Source organism: Schistocerca nitens, chromosome 2 (assembly GCF_023898315.1).
Source record: "Schistocerca nitens isolate TAMUIC-IGC-003100 chromosome 2, iqSchNite1.1, whole genome shotgun sequence".
NCBI lineage: Eukaryota > Metazoa > Arthropoda > Insecta > Orthoptera > Acrididae > Schistocerca > Schistocerca nitens.
The window spans coordinates 965835728-965853660 of NC_064615.1; the positions used below are offsets into that span (position 1 = coordinate 965835728).

The following is a 17933-nucleotide window of genomic DNA, read 5'->3' on the forward strand; positions in this document are numbered from 1 at the left end:
GGGATGGCTAGAGGACAAATGTAAGGATGTAGAGGCTTATCTCACTAGGGGTAAGATAGATACTGCCTACAGGAAAATTAAAAAAGACCTTTGCAGAGAAGAGAACCACATGTGTGAATATCAAGTGCTCAGATGGCAACCCAGTTCTAAGCAAAGAAGGGAAGGCAGAAAGGTGGAAGGAGTATATAGAGGGTTTATACAAGGGCGATGTACTTGACAATATTATGGAAATGGAAGAGGATGTAGATGAAGATGAAATGGGAGATAAGATACTGCGTGAAGAGTTTGACAGAGCACGGAAACACCTAAGTCGAAACAAGGCCCCGGGAGTAGACAACATTCCATTAGAACTACTGATGGCCTTGGGAGAGCCAGTCATGACAAAACTCTACCATCTGGTGAGCAAGATGTATGAGACAGGCGAAATACCCACAGACTTCAAGAAGAATATAATAATTCCAATCCCAAAGAAAGCAGGTGTTGACAGATGTGAAAATTACCGAACTATCAGTTTAATAAGTCACAGCTGCAAAATACTAACGCGAATTCTTTACAGACGAATGGAAAAACTGATAGAAGCGGACCTCGGGGAAGATCAGTTTGGATTCCGTAGAAATGTTGGAACACGTGAGGCAATACTAACCTTACGACTTATCTTAGAAGAAAGATTAAGAAAAGGCAAACCTACGTTTCTAGCATTTGTAGACTTAGAGAAAGCTTTTGACAACGTTAACTGGAATACTCTCTTTCAAATTCTGAAGGTGGCAGGGGTAAAATACAAGGAGCGAAAGGCTATTTACGATTTGTACAGGAAGCAGATGGCAGTTATAAGAGTCGAGGGGCATGAAAGGGAAGCAGTGGTTGGGAAAGGAGTGAGACAGGGTTGTAGCCTCTCCCCGATGTTATTCAATCTGTATATTGAGCAAGCAGTAAAGGAAACAAAAGAAAAATTCGGAGTAGGTATTAAAATCCATGGAGAAGAAGTAAAAACTTTGAGGTTCGCCGATGACATTGTAATTCTGTCAGAGACAGCAAAGGACTTGGAAGAGCAGTTGAACGGAATGGACAGTGTCTTGAAAGGAGGATATAAGATGAACATCAACAAAAGCAAAACGAGGATAATGGAATGTAGTCAAATTAAATCGGGGGATGCTGAGGGAATTAGAGTAGGAAATGAGACACTTAAAGTAGTAAAGGAGTTTTGCTATTTAGGGAGTAAAATAACCAATGATGGTCGAAGTAGAGAGGATATAACATGTAGACTGGCAATGGCAAGGAAATCGTTTCTGAAGAAGAGAAATTTGTTAACATCGAGTATAGATTTAAGTGTCAGGAAGTCGTTTCTGAAAGTATTTGTATGGAGTGTAGCCATGTATGGAAGTGAAACATGGACGATAAATAGTTTGGACAAGAAGAGAATAGAAGCTTTCGAAATGTAGTGCTACAGAAGAATGCTGAAGATAAGGTGGGTAGATCACGTAACTAATGAGGAGGTATTGAATAGGATTGGGGAGAAGAGAAGTTTGTGGCACAACTTGACTAGAAGAAGGGATCGGTTGGTAGGACATGTTTTGAGACATCAAGGGATCACAAATTTATCATTGGAGGGCAGCGTGGAGGGTAAAAATCGTAGAGGGAGACCAAGAGATCAATACACTAAGCAGATTCAGAATGATGTAGGTTGCAGTAGGTACTGGGAGATGAAGAAGCTAGCACAGGATAGAGTAGCATGGAGAGCTGCATCAAACCAGTCTCAGGACTGAAGACCACAACAACAACAACATCAAACTTTTTGATAGTAAAATTATTGTGCCTTACTTTCCGATATTCCCTCGTACATATGATCTAGCCATCATCTCAGAACTATGAATCTGCTGTTCTCGCTTCTGTAAGATACGGGATCCACAGAACTGATGGTGATGTTAAATTAGTGGCCCGCATCTCGTGGTCGTGCGGTAGCGTTCTCGCTTCCCACGCCCGGGTTCCCGGGTTCGATTCCCGGCGGGGTCAGGTATTTTCTCTGCCTCGTGATGGCTGGGTGTTGTGTGCTGTCCTTAGGTTAGTTAGGTTTAAGTAGTTCTAAGTTCTAGGGAACTTATGACCACAGCAGTTGAGTCCCATAGTGCTCAAAGCCATTTGAACCATTTTTTTTTAATTAGTGCGGCTCGTGATTGGTAAAAACTTCAGGAGCCAATTTCATTTTGAACTCGCTGCATTCTTTTTTATATGCGTATCAGATGCAATAGGAGGAATATGCACCACCATCAACAAATACCGCTGTTCCATTGCTCTATGAGAAATAAACTATACTCGTATGCTAATTTGATTTTCACAAGTTCTGTCATTTTATTCAAATACCTCAGCCAACAACGCGTCAGTCCCCAACCGTTCCATTTACGAGGTAACTGAGAATGTATGGTAATTAGCTGCCTCTGACTTAAGTATGAAGTTTTGTTCTAGTTAATGCAAATGCATTTATACTTTTCGGTTAATACCACATCTAACTGAGCTCAGGTTTTACTCTTTTGAGGCCAATCTCGAAACATCGATAACAGCACGATTGGTCAATGCCTCTAATGTTATGCCGGTTCGAAATGTTCCCAAGGTCAACCAATACAAAAACATGTGGAATTAGTGACAACATGTAATGTCTTTTGGGGTAATCGGCCCCACGCTGCCAAATTTCAAACGCGATGTTGATATATCGGAAAATTTTTGTTTGAGACATATAATGCAGTGTATGGAAACAGAAATGCTATGTAATGTGTGATAAACAATACAAGTTGCGTAGTTATCGCTAGGTACCGGATTATATGCATTTGTATTTTGCATATGCATTGCATTTGCATATTTGGCACCTTTTCACCGACTATTGCATATTTTAACTTAAAACTAGTGGCGATGCATATTTTCACTCTATATTTGCAATATTTAATAAATTTAGACGGGTGGTCTGTAGCTCGATCTTGTTTTGATGTCTCACAGATTAACCGCGACCTACAACTGCGTGTAATCGCTAGCCGAGAGGCCACTCTCTAGCGAAATAATTACGGAAGAGGAACAGGAACAGACAGACAGAGTCATTGCTCCTGCACCCGCGCCCCCAGTTAATCCCCTCCGCTGTCATACCGTACGCGTCGGCTACAATTAAATTAAACAACGTAAGCTTATAGTAGCACGTCCATTGTTTCAGTTTAGCTTTCCATTTACTTGTATATAGCTGAACGTGTTTACGAAGTGTAGTGTGTAACGTGTTGTGCGCAAAAAAAAAGGCAAGTCTTCATATGGCAGGATTGCAGAAGAAAGGACCACGAAAGCATCTTCTGACAACAGCAACTTGCAGTAGCAGGGCTTTTTCCAAAGGTCACCAAAAAAGTCTGTTTAACATGGATCTATGAGAAGCATTCATTGCAAGCAGTATTCCTCCTCAGAAATTTACAAACCCTGTCCTCAAAGGCTTCCTACGCAAATATTGCTTAAATCAAAACGTACGAGATGAATCAACATTGCGTAAAAATTACGTACCGACAATTCGCGTTAATATTGTGGAAGAAATACGCAATGAACTCAGAGACAGAATTATCTCGATCTCAGTTAACGAAACTACAGACACTTGTGGCCGTTACATTGCAAATTTAATTGTTGATGCTTTAAAAGAAGAGCCTTCTTCCTCCTATTTAGCGACCTGCAAAGAACTTGAAAAAAGTAAATCATCCTACGATCGCCAGATTTGTTAATGAGGGTATTAGAAAAATATTTCCAAAATCTTTTGCAGATGAAAGGGTGTTGGTGTTATTTCAGATACTGCTCCCTATATGATCAAAGCAGGAAAAGCCCTCCGAGTATTTTATCCCAATTTTATTCATGTGACGTGCTTTGCTCATGGAGTGCATCACCTTGCTGAAGAAGTACGTTCCACGTTTCTGAATGTAAGTAAACTGATTTCATCCGCAAAGAAAGTGTTTATAATGGCTCCTGCTCACATCAAGACCCACAAAGAAAGACTGCCAACTGTGTCTTTACCTTCCGTATCAGTGGTAACTCGTTGGGGTGCGTGGGTCGAAGCTGTGTTGTTTTACAGTGAACATTTCGAGGCCATTAGAGGGGTAGTAAACGAGTTCGATAGTGCAGAGGCTTTGGAAGTTTGCCAGTGCAAGGAAGCTTTTAACTATTTCGGTATTAAAAAAGACATTGCTGTGATTAGCACTGATTTTTCCTATATACCTGCAAATATTAAAAAGCTTGAAACTCAAGGTTTGTGGTTGAATGGATCTAGTCAGTTAATGAATAAAATTATTCTAGTGAACTCCTCATTGCCGGAGTCAGTCCCAAGAAAACTTAAAGAAAAGTTTGAAAACATTTTAAACAATAACCCAGGCTTTCAACCCTTGTACCAAATTGATAGTTTTATTAATGGGACAGATTAATTTTTACCAGAAACAGTAAGTGCCAATATAGCACCCAAATTCAAATACTGTCCAGTTACCTCAGTTGACGTAGAACGGTTCTTTTCTTCTTATAAAAATGTTTTGAGTGATCGAAGGCAATCTTCATACCGAACATTTGAAACTGCACTTGGGCGTTTATGTTTACTATAGTAGAAAAATGTAAAATAAAATGATGCTTTGGTCCAATAGTATTAATTAAAAGTTAATGTTGTTAAAAAATTCATGATTATATGTTTGTTTTTTTTTAACTAAAAGTTTTTGAGCCAGCCAGTGTGTGGTGCGATACATCTCGAAGTTGGTCCTGTACATATCGATTGTCTCCCTGCAACTCACTCGCATCGCATGCGCTTGATACCGACAACAATAGCAAATAAGGAACAATTCTTGAAATTTTTGTAAATTTTTAGAAAATAATCCCAGAAATTCCCTCTTCCTAATCTCTACCAGAAAGTATTTGGAAAGTGATATCAGCATTCTAAATGTACCGATTTTTCTAGTGACCGTCTGAACTGATATTCACAGGTCCCACTTTGAGATATAATGCACGCAGTAACTATCGTGTTTTTTATTATTTGATATTGCATATTTCGACATTTTTATGCATTTTAAGCATTTTTCATACATATTTGCGTGTATATTATCAAATTTTTATGATGCATATAATACGGTCTCTAGTTACTCCGCTTCGGATTCACGGTTGATCATGTGAAACGAGTGACAAATGCAGAATGAGATTTCCACTCTGCAGCGGAGTGTGCGCTCATATGAAACTTCCTGGCAGATTAAAACTGTGTGCCGCACCGAGACTCGAACTCTGGACCTTTGCCTTACGCGGGCAAGTGCTCTACCAACTGAGCTACCCAAGCACGACTCAGGCCCCTTCCTCACATCTTTACTTCCACCAGTACCTCGTCTCCTACCTTCCAAACTTTACAGAAGCTCTCCTGCGAACCTTGCTAGACTAGCACTCCTGAAAGAAAGGATATTGAGGAGACATGGCTTAGCCACAGCCTGGGTGATGTTTCCAGAATGAGATTTTCACTCTGCAGCGGAGTGTGCGATGATATGAAACTTCCTGGCAGATTAAAACTGTGTGCTGGCGGAAGTAAAGCTGCGAGGACGGGCCGTGAGTCTTGCTTGGGTTCCTCAGATGGTAGAGCACTTGCCCGCAAAAGGCAAAGGTCCCGAGTTCGAGTCTCGGTCCGGCACACAGTTTTAATCTGCCAGAAAGTTTCGAGTGACAAATACGTTTACTTGTCTCCTATTGGAAAGTCCTTTTCTGACCTCTCATTGGCTAGTTTTTGAGAGGAGAATCTCGAGAAAGGCCTGACGCAGAGGGATGGCGTCAGTCTGAGGAAAAATGTGTATGGGAAAAGACTTGTGTAGATCAAGAGTGTGTCTCATTCTACTTTAGTTGTGTGGAATTATGTTTCAAGTGATTGCAATTGCAACTGGTTCACCACCGCGCGACAATAGTTCTTGTGATAAGTGTAAAGTATCATGACGTCACTGTGCGAATAATTTAGAGTATTTGTGACTGTGATGTGTATAGCCAGCATTAATGGGGTAATGAGCAATACAGCCATTGACTAACAACGTAGTGTGTGAATGTATGGATCTACATTTCGATCTGCCAAACTGTTTAAGCGATCAGTGACTTTGAAGAGTAGCAGTAGTCAACACTGCTATTATCGCTATGAGAACACTCTACGATAGAACTGCGAATCTGCTGGTACATAAGTCAATAAAGGTAATGTGACAATTGTAATTTCTCATGACAGTATCGATAAATATACTGATGAGAAGTGATACGCAAAAGCTAAAGTTTGGCATTAAAACTAGGTATGTTCAACATTCAGTGGTAATGATGAGTGGAGCTGTTGGAAAGAGGCTACAATATAAATGAAGAAACTTAATCAGCTGTGCAGAAAAGACTGTTGCATCCGCGAGATTATTATTTAGAGTGTCACCGATTACCATTAGGCTAAGATAAATACGATATGCAGATATAGTTACGTGCCTAGTACGCCCTGCTGTGGCAGCCACTTGCTGACCATGACGTTCTCAGGCCGGCCGGGAAGGGAGTCGTTCTCCCACTTCCAGAGGACCCTCTGGGGCAGCTCCCGGAACGCTTCAATGAATGCCTGTCGCTTCCAGTCTGACATCGCATTGCTGCGGACATTGGTTCCTAGGCTGAAGTAGATGACGCCGTGTTCTGCTCCATCCAGAAACTGCTTGATGTCCTGACGGCAACACACTAGAGATCAGAAGTAAAATCCCGTGTGGCTAGGGCCTCCCGTCAGGTAGACCGTTCGCCTGGTGCAAGTCTTTCGAGATGACGCCACTTCGGCGACTTGCATGTCGATGGGGATGAAATGATGATGATAAGGGCAACACAACACCCAGTCCCTGAGCGGAGAAAATCTCCGACCCAGCCGGGAATCGAACCCGGGCCATTAGGCAAGACATTCCGTCGCGCTGACCACTCAGCTACCAAGGGCGGACAACTCAATAATGACAAACACAGATTAGGCAACTATTGAACAGGCCTAAATATGATTCACAGAAAACAGTTTGAGCCTTAATCTTACAAACACAAATGTTATGCAATTTTGAAACAATAAAAGTTGACAAAAATAAACATTAAAGATAAATCACCACATGATAAAGTTTGTGTAAAATTAATACTCTTGAAGACAACAGTATTAATTCATTTTACATACATTCATCCCTTGTAGACTGGGGGAATGCAACCTATTGTATAACCACCAAAACTTAAAATGGAGCTATCAGAATCACAAGCAACATAAAGGTGCAAGATTCATCTCATCCTCTTTCCCCTTCACTAAAGATATTAAACTTTCCAAAGAAAGAACAGTTATTCTAACAGAATTCTTAAAAACCTCCTATGCATATCAGCAAAACAGTTCTGTGCACACACATAGAACAAGAAATTGCAAGACTATTCTTGCCTCCAGTGCCAGAACATCTGTCTTAATCAGAATAGTGTCCTTCACAGTGGAACACAATTATACATTCATATTCATAACATCAGGTTGGTAAAGATAGAAAGCCAGTTTGAAAACGGCGCAAGTCAATTCCAACGGACCAGAGTTTCTGCTCTGTAAATGAATTCCTCACCCAAGGAATTGGAATTTTATAATGTACAATTATCAGCCATATTATATCAGTCATGTTTGTGATACATTTTATGATTGAAAGACTGTATTGACATAGTCATTTGTATTCATAGTCAAACTTGTCCACAGCAGTCACCTGAGGTAAATTGCGTTAATGTTGTTATAGACTTGTAATTTTTATCTTTGTAGTGAGCTCTGTATACTCCCTTTAAGCTCGCCAGCGGGTCCTATGACATCATGCCCGTACTTACCGTCTCTTTATGCTCCCAGACTCGATTCGCCATAGTCTGCAACATAAAGGTAGAAGTGTTGTGTGTGTTGTCGGGTACAAGCAAACTACACCAGCGTAGAAAGGACGAGTACAGGAGTTCCGAAGTATAACCAAGGATTCATGTTATTGCCGCTACATACGGAACCATTGCCACAACATTACACATCAATATACAGGATGAAGAAAAATTCGCGCACTCGGACTTTGCAGCGTTATTCCTCACATACTAGCAATACAAAAACGACTGTCACAAAATTTCGCCGTGCCCATAATTCCGGCAGTAAATGGACGTTAAAGATTGGCAGTCTGGCAACCCTGTAACAACATGTATTGTAACTACCTCTCTCAGAATACAGGCGTATTGCTGTGCAGTTGATGCAGTGGGTACTGTTTCTGGGTTAGCATGCAGGATGTCGAGTTTTCGATTCTAGGTCGAGGCGTATTTGTTTTTATTTGCCAATTTCATTCCACCATATAACACTGTTACACATACTGTTTAAGCCATACCTATCCGACATTTACGAAGTGCAGTCTATTGTAATGGGGAACTTAACATAAACATGGTCAGACAGATCAGAAATAGAGAACTGAAACAAATGACCTGTCATATGACAGAGTAACAGAAAAAAAGCAATATCAATTTCTAGATGCTAAAGATGATTGCACAGTTAAATAACTCAGATCTACTAGTCATTAGTACTACATGGAGTACGCCTGCTCAGATTAACGCATTAACAACCAGTGACAATAATGATTTCCGTATTAATGATCGCATGACTTTTACAAAAGAATAGAGATTCCAATTGCACGTCCAAACACTGCACCATACAGCTCCTCTTCGCAACATGGCTGGCTCCACAGATGCAAGAGCAGCATGGACACGCCCTATCAGTTCTTCTGCATGTGTCGGCGTAGGAGAGTACACTAGCTCCTTCAAGTGTCCTCACAGGAAAAAATCTAGGTGATTTAAGTCAGAAGAACGCGGAGGTCGTACAACTGGACCTCTCTATCCGGGCCATTTCCCTTTAAATATTCTGTGTAAATACCTTCAACATTAATTCCAGAATGTTGAGGTGCATCATCATGTTGGAAGCATAACCTCTGCCGAAAATGAAATGGAACATCTTCCAGGGCATCAGGCAAACGGTTTGAGAGGAATGCGTGATACCTTCGTGCAGTCAACCGCCCAGGCAAATGGACCAAGTTTCAAACCCGGAAGTGCGCCGATGCGCGATTTTTATGTGAGTGAACTGGCGAAGTTGACGTATATAAATCGTCATTACGAAGATCACGACGCTCAAAAGATGCTAAACGGAATTTTTATTATGGGATCTTATCCAGAGACGGACGTATTCAATTGACAAATTTTCTGATTTTATTGAGAAACTAGCAGACCCCGAAAATCAAGGCACATAATGGGAATAGCAGACAGGGAAATGGGTACCAGCATGGGGATTATAATAGTCACGAAAATAATTATTACCGTAATGGTGGCAATAATATTGAAAGGGGAAATCAAAACCGGAAACGAAGATTTTGAGACGAAGAGAAGAAAGAGGCAGGAGCCTCACGAAATGCAGTGCCAGAACACGAGGTCGGATAAATAGAAAGCGCCACATCTCAGGTCAAGATGTGGCGAAAGAAACTGGTGCCGAAAAGGACAAATTATTTTAAAAACTGTGTGAGTGTCTAAAATTGGAAAAGAAGCCACAAATCTCAAAGATGGAGCTTATAACAAGGAAGAATAAATTTGGGAAAAATTTTAAGCAGCGCAACGTAAAGAGGGTGCAATACACGGGGTAAAATGTGCTGAGAGATTCCATAATGGTAATATGGGGTTGGAGGATTTATTTTGCGAAAGAGAAGTGAATGATGGAATGAATGTATGTATAAAGAAAAATTCTTTGATCAGAAGAGAGGCAGAAGTATATCTCAATTTGGTGGAGGTGGAATGTATGACGATCTCTGATGAGGCACTAGTCAAAAGCAACAGTTGTAGTAATGTGGGCAAAAGTACTGTAGATGATTCTGTATCGGAGGAAGTAGGTGAAGCTCTCTGTGAAGGCGGGGAAGCTGTAGTTTCATCAGCCGGAGGTGAGGTTTGTGGTGTATAGACGGAAGTATGCGAAGGTATTTGTGAAGGTCGCGTAGCGATAGTCACATCAGCTTGTGATAGAGAATCATTATGTATCAACGGAAGTGGGTGATTTATTGTTAAAGGGAGGTAAAGATTCTGATTTAGATGATGTTGCGAAGGTTGATGTTGGTGATTTAGATATCTGGAAGAAGGAGTTGTGCATTTATTTCCATTGACGGAAGAGAACCGATGGCTTTTGATGAAAGCATGAATTATGATTAGGTGTGGAAGAATGACCGTGAAAATGTTTTAACTGTATGTTAAAGCATAAAAGGCGGATGCGTCTGAGAGGAGAGTAAATATTACGGAGACAGAGGTAGATCCGAGTTTGGCGGAATTCGTGTGTACAGTGAATTCCAATGTGGAGTGATACAGTAGTGGCAGTTGATATTGTGCATCGGCGGAGGTTGACGGAATTATCGGTGATGATTTGTATAATTTATCGATGGGTCTATTGGATGTTTTAAGGAATGAATCTTATGAGTTAACGGCGGATGTTAATTGAGCTAATTTTAATAAAGTCTATAGGGATTCGGCGGAAATAAGTGAAGTTTTGCATAAAGGAGATGAAATATTTAGTGTGATTAATTGTGATACTGATATCGTTACTTCACAGGAAGGGAACACTATATTTGATGAAACAACTGGTTCTGAGGATGATTGAAATCCTACAGATGATTTAGAGGTAGATTGGGAGAATATTGAAGTGGATAATAAAGAAAAAAATTTTAGGAGGTGATGTTAGTACTGAAAGGTATAGCAATAAAGAAAGTGTCTACTCAGTTAATGATTGGAGATGGTAAGGATAATCACTGAAGTCATTAACACCTTATTTCTGGGCGTGGGAGAAGTATAAAGCAGAGGTCTTGAAGGGGTAAACAATGGAATTAATGAATTATTTGATGGTGATACTGAAATTAAGAGTCGGTTTGATGTTGTAATGTATAGAATAAATATGGAGGAAAAAGAATGAGAGCAATGTTTAGAGGGTTGAAATTAAAAACGCGCATCCTTTAAATACAATTGTTGATGTCAATTCCGTTGGTGGAAGAGGAAAGAGTGCACGAATTCGAGTAGGTGAAGAAGTGGAAAAACGTGAGATTCAAAAGATACACAGGCGACGTAAATGTCATAAGAGGGAACAGTGGCAGACTTGCATCTTGTGAATGAAGAATGTGGTATGAAAAAAAAGTGTACAAATATAGGTTTTTTCATGTGTGGCTCTTATGAATTTTGAGTCTATCTTTGTTTTGTGTAAAGGGTAGATTTGGTGAATTTAAGATGTTGTGAAATATACTGTGGCACAACTTAGTGCGTGAAGGGTCTCCATATTGGCCACACAAATCTTGAAGGTCGGCTGTACGTATTTAAACTCGTTATTTACCGAAGAGAGGAATATGAATTGCACTGCACATAAAATTTGAGGGAAATGTCAAGGGGTCTGCAAACATACTATTTGTAGTATCTTGGATGGGTTTTTCATGTGGTGTTTAGTATTTTTTAATTATTTTTGGCAGAAATTTAGGTGCTTGGAGGTCATTAGACCTCATTACAATTTTGCTTCTGGAAGTACAACATGTAGCTACATGTAAAGTACAAGCTAATTTTCGGGGGTATATTAAGTGGGCTAATTCTAAAATGTATGTTATTTTGGGAGCCTCTTAAATAAAGTTTATGTATGTAAATTCAGGATAAATTCGTATTACGTTTAAGAGAATAATTCTAGTGATAAACATTTTATGATACAAATAGGATACTGATGAATTTATAGTGCAGTTTAGCTGCTGAGAAAAGGGGAGTTGAATGGGCGATTTTTGCACAGGATGGTATAAGTTCTTTTAAGTCTCTAATTATACGCGGTAACATTGTAGAGAAATGCTAAAATATCAGTTTATTTATGGCACCAAACAAATTTCGTGGCACAAAAGACATATTTTCTAGTGGGGACATGGATAGTGTGATTCAAATGTCGAACTGAATCGATTGTGTTTTGTGAAAACAACAATTTTGACTTTCTACCCTCTTTGTGGCTATATCGATTCCACTGGGAAGGGCGTTCAGTGCCTGACGTATGAGGATTTGGAAAGTCGTATGATTATTGGCAACTACACAACAGTCGAATTTCAACCGCTATTGTCCTTCAGTACTGGCGGTATCTGAAACTTCTTTGTTAGATTTTTTTGATTTCTTTAATTCCATTTTCTTGAAAAAACTTCATTGTCTTATCTACATAATCTTTTTCGTAAATCACAACTGAGGTACTGCCCTAATCTGGCTTAATCGCGACTGCGTTGTTAGAATCCAGTTTTAAGTTAATTTCTTTCACTAACCTCAGCTCACTTTAATTACCGTTACGTAATGTTTTGTGGCATTCAATTGCCTCTTTGGTTTCGATGGCGATACATGTCTCCTGGAATTTAGTTAACTTAGCGTCCCTACATGCTGCCTCCTTCACTTCTGCGATCATTCTCTTGATGTCTCTATCTTGCAAGTTCGTTTGCGGATTATGCTTAAGCCCCTGATCCAAAAGCTTCTGTTCTTCATTATAAAAAACAATATCTGTTAGGTTAATGATTCTGTCATAAAATTTATGTACATACTGTACTTTATCTGTTTCCCTCCCAGCATTTCCTATTGCTCTACACAGATTAGTAATTTTCTTATTATGTCTCTTTATGATTTCGTCCCTGTGTACCTGAATCCTTGCTTGAATCTCATTTTCAACTAGTGTAAACTGCAGTGGCGACAATAGGTAAAAAATAAGATCTGAGTACATATGCACAATTTTTGCAGATAGAGGGCACTTTTTACTTTTGCCGATCAGGTTCCTCCAAACTGTGATTTAAGGTTTTAACAGATTAAAAATTACTTTAGTTATGACAGCGAACCAATAGTACTGTACTGACAGGTTACTCTGTAACTGCAGTATATGGTATGTTGACATTTAATACGTTCCAAAATTTCTTTTTGTAAACTACGATAGTTCTATCAGTAACTATATCTCTTTTATTAATTATATTTTTAACTTTATCTAACAGATCTGAAGATGGGCAACTAGCCTGAAACCGGTCACCGAAAAAAAAAATAGCGATCAAAGACAGAAATGACATATTTTTATGCCTATTTTTTTACTTCAACTATCACTTATTCCCTGCTTAGCATAATATTCTAGCGTTTTGTTGCGTTTTCTACCGTTATGGGATTGGTCAGGTACGTAGCCTTATTCAAAGCTAAAATGAATTGCCACCCACCTGCTTGGTATCTTACTTTTAGCGGAATGTATGTTTTTTGTTGTAGAAAGTAAGCATTACGGAAAGGATTGAAATTCACTGATGAGCCAGTATGGTATTTCAATCTATTTTAATGAAGTATAACGATACAGAATTTTTTTAAGTATAATATTGGATGTAAACAATGTTTTTAGTGAAATATAAAACAGAGAGATGAATTTTACTCAGTGTAAATATTATTACACTTATTACATAATTTTTATGGTGTGTGCGTACACTGTATGTGAGATGATATTTACTGAAAGACTGTGCACTATTTGATATGAACATTTTTAATAACTAATACAGAAGTGAAACATTGCACAATGTGCGTATACAAGTGTGTGTGTGCGTGGTGTGTGTGTGTGTGTGTGTGTGTGTGTGTGTGTGTGTGTGTTGTGCCCCAGTGGAAATATTGCAAAAATCTCGAACGTGATATTTAAAAAACAAATAAAACTGACTTTATCTCGATGTTGTTGTTGTTGTGGTCTTCAGTCCTGAGACTGGTTTGATTTGATGCAGCTCTCCATGCTAATCTATCCTGTGCAAGCTCCTTCATCTCCCAGTACCTACTGCAACCTACATCCTTCTGAATCTGCTTAGTGTATTCATCTCTTGGTCTCCCTCTACGATTTTTACCCACCACGCTGCCCTCCAATGCTAAATTTCTGATCCCTTGATGCCTCAGGATATGTCCTACCAACCGATCCCTTCTTCTAGTCATGTTGTGCCACAACTTCTCTTCTCCCCAATCCTATTCAATACCTCCTCATTTGTTACGTGATCTACCCACCTAATCTTCAACATTCTTCTGTAGCACCACATTTCGAAAGCTTCTATTCTCTTCTTGTCCAAACTATTTATTGCCCATGTTTCACTTCCATACATGGCTACACTCAATACAAATACTTTCAGAAACGACTTCCTGACACATAAATCGATACTCGATGTTAACAAATTTCTCTTCTTGAGAAACGCTTTCCTTGCCATTGCCAGTCTACATTTTATATCCTCTCTACTTCGACCATCATCAGTTGTTTTGCCCCCAAATAACAAAACTCCTTTACTACTTTAAGTGTCTCGTTTCCTAATCTAATTCCCTCAGCATCACACGACTTAATAAGACTACATTCCATTATCCTCGTTTTCCTTCTGTTGATGTTCATCTTATATCCTCCTTTCAAGACACTGTCAATTCCGTTCAACTGCTCTTCTAAGTCCTTTGCTGTCTCTGACAGAATTACAATGTCATCGGCGAACCTCAAAGTTTTTATTTCTTCTCCCTGGATTTTAATACCTACTCCAAATTTTTCTTTTGTTTCCTTTACTGCTTTCTCAATATACAGATTGAATAACATCGGGGAGAGGCTACAACCCTGTCTCACTCCCTTCCCAACCACTGCTTCCCTTTCATGCCCCTCGACTCTTATAACTGCCATCTGGTTTCTGTACAAATAGTAAATAGGCTTTCGCTCCTTGTATTTTACCCCTGCCACCTTTAGAATTTGAAAGAGAGTATTCCAGTCAACATTGTCAAAAGCTTTCTCTAAGTCTACAAATGCTAGAAACGTAGGTTTGCCTTTCCTTAATCTTTCTTCTAAGATAAGTCGTAAGGTCAGTATTGCCTCACGTGTTCCGATATTTCTACGGAATCCAAACTGATCTTCCCCGAGGTCGGCTTCTACTAGTTTTTCCATTCGTCTGTAAAGAATTCGCGTTAGTATTTTGCAGCTGTGACTTATTAAACTGATAGTTCGGTAATTTTCACATCTGTCAATACCTGATTTCTTTGAGATTGGAATTATTATATTCTTCTTGAAGTCTGAGGGTATTTCGCCTGTCTCGTACATCTTGCTCACCAGATGGTAGAGTTTTGTCAGGACTGGCTCTCCCAAGGCCGCCAGTAGTTCCAATGGAATGTTGTCTACTCCCGGGGCCTTGTTTCGACTCACGTCTTTCAGTGCTCTGTCAAACTCTTCACGCAGTATCGCATCTCCCATTTCATCTTCATCTACATCCTCTTCCATTTCAATAATGTTGTCCTCAAGAACATGGCCCTTGTATAGACCCTCTATATACTCCTTCCACCTTTCTGCTTTCCCCTCTTTGCTTAAAACTGGGTTTCCATCTGAGCTCTTGATACTCATACAAGTGGCTCTCTTTTCTCCAAAGGTCCCTCTAATTTTCCTGTAGGCTGTATCTATCTTACCCCTAGTGAGATAAGCCTCTACATCCTTACATTTGAACTCTAGCCATGCCTGCTTAGCCATTTTGCACTTCCTGTCGGTCTCATTTTTGAGACGTTCGTATTCCTTTTTGCTTGCTTCATTTACTGCATTTTTATATTTCTCCTTTCATGAATTAAATTCAATATTTCTTGTGTTACCCAAGGATTTCTACTAGCCCTCGTCTTTTTACCTACTTGATCCTCTTCTGCCTTCACTACTTCATCCCTCAGAGCTACCCATTCGTCTTCTACTGTATTTCTTTCCTCCATTCCTGTCAATTGTTCCCTTATGCTGTCCCTGAAACTCTGTAAATCCTCTGGTTTAGTCAGTTTATCCAGCTCCCATCTCCTTAAATTCCCACCTTTTTGCAGTTTCTTCAGTTTTAATCTACAGTTCATAACCAATAGATTGTGGTCAGAGTCCACATCTGCCCCTGGAAATGTCTTACAATTTAAAACCTGGTTCCTAAATCTCTGTCTTACCATTATATAATCTATCTGAAATCTGTCAGTATCTCCAGGCTTCTTCCATGTATACAACCGTCTTTTATGATTCTTGAACCAAGTGTTAGCTATGATTAATTTGTGCTCTGTGCAAAATTCTACCAGGCGGATTCCTCTTGCATTTCTTCGCCCCAATCCATATTCACCTACTATGTTTCCTTCTCTCCCTTTTCCTACTGTCGAATTCCAGTCACCCAAGACTATTAAGTTTTCGTCTCCCTTCACTACCTGAATAATTTCTTTTATCTCATCATACATTACTTCAATTTCTTCGTCATCTGCAGAGCTAGTTGGCATATAAACTTGTACTACAGTAGTAGGCATGGGCTTCGTGTCTATCTTGGCCACTATAATACGTTCACTATGCTGTTTGTAGTAGCTTACCCGCACTCCTATTTTTTTATTCATTATTAAACCTACTCCTGCATTACCCCTATTTGATTTTGTATTTATAACCCTGTATTCACCTGACCAGAAGTCTTGTTCCTCCTGCCACCGAACTACACTAATTCCCACTATATCTAACTTTAACCTATCCATTTCCCTTTTTAAATTTTCTAACCTACCTGCCCGATTAAGGGATCTGACAATCCACGCTCCGATCCGTAGAATGCCAGTTTTCTTTCTCCTGATAACGATATCCTCTTGAGTAGTCCCCGCCCGGAGATCCGAATTGGGGACTATTTTACCTCCGGAATATTTTACCCAAGAGAACGCCACCATCATTTAACCATACAGTAAAGCTGCATGCCCTCGGGAAAAATTACGGCTGTAGTTTCCCCTTGCTTTCAGCCGTTCGCAGTACCACAACAGCAAGGCCGTTTTGGTTAGTGTTACAAGGCCAGACCAGTCAATCATCCAGACTGTTGCCCCTGCATCTACTGAAAAGGCTGCTGCCCCTCTTCAGGAACCACACATTTGTCTGGCCTCTCAACAGATACCCCTCCGTTGTAGTTGCACCTACGGTACGGCTATCTGTATTGTTGAGGCACGCAAGCCTCCCCACCAACGGCAAGGTCCATGGTTCATGGGGGGAGGTTTTATCTCGATATTAAATATGAATACTGACCGCTCAGGCTGTAGGTAATTTTTCTCATGTATTATTATTATTATTATTATTATTATTATTGTTATTATTATTATTATATAAAATTCTGTTAGAGATTTTCGAGTGCAAAGAATAAAATGGATGCACTCTGACAATAATGGACTACGTAGGTGAAAAAGGACTGTTCAGTTGTCTTCTTTTATCTGTTCACTCTCTCTCTTGTCTTCGGTGCGAGAAGTCGGACATATTGGCGAGTGCTGTTGAATGTAAGATCAATTGTAATCTTGATTTGATAATATATTATTTTCATGTTAATATTCATTTTTATTTGTAAGAGGTGAGCCTTATCTCTTGTCCGCTTCCTTTAAATACTTGTATTTCAAGTAGTTTTTAGCGCAACAATTGCTGCTGCCGCTGCAGCCATAGACGTCATTACGTGGCAATCTTAATTTATAAAATACGCGGAAGTGAAGAATTCGCCCGCGTAAATTATAATAAGCATTTTTTCTACAGACGACAAACGCGGTAGCAGAAGGTATAGTTTTAAGATTTTCATTTTCAGTTCAACGGCATAGATCCAGAGCCACGACTCGGACTACAATGCATTATAAGAAGGTGGTAAGAAATAATTCTCAGGCGAGTGTGTGGGCAAATGCAAATAATAATCAAAGATCTCATGCTTGAGCAGAAAAGTTTAGCAGAGGCAAAAATATAAAAAGAAGTTTATTTCATTTTTCAACTTAAATGTAACGTGTTTCAATATCAATGTGTTTTAAAGTTATTATTGTGACTGATAACTTTGCTCGGGATTAACTCTCATTAAACAACCAATTTTGCAAAATGCAGTTTGATTTAAATTCAAAAATCAAAACCAAAACCAAATTATAAT

The 17933-nt window shown here is 39.5% G+C and overlaps 1 protein-coding gene across 3 annotated transcripts in view; it reads right to left on the reverse strand.

The window, feature by feature from the left end:
• Positions 1 to 17933, reverse strand: part of LOC126237289 (UDP-glucosyltransferase 2-like) — a 110988-nt gene that overhangs the window by 26400 nt on the left and 66655 nt on the right. For all 3 annotated transcript variants that reach the window (XM_049947237.1, XM_049947236.1, XM_049947235.1), the window contains exons 5-6: positions 7840 to 7875; positions 6469 to 6691 (exon numbers count right to left, since the gene is read on the reverse strand). In XM_049947237.1, coding sequence (XP_049803194.1) covers positions 6469 to 6691; positions 7840 to 7875 — 259 coding nt within the window. The remainder of the gene's footprint in view (positions 1 to 6468; positions 6692 to 7839; positions 7876 to 17933) is intronic.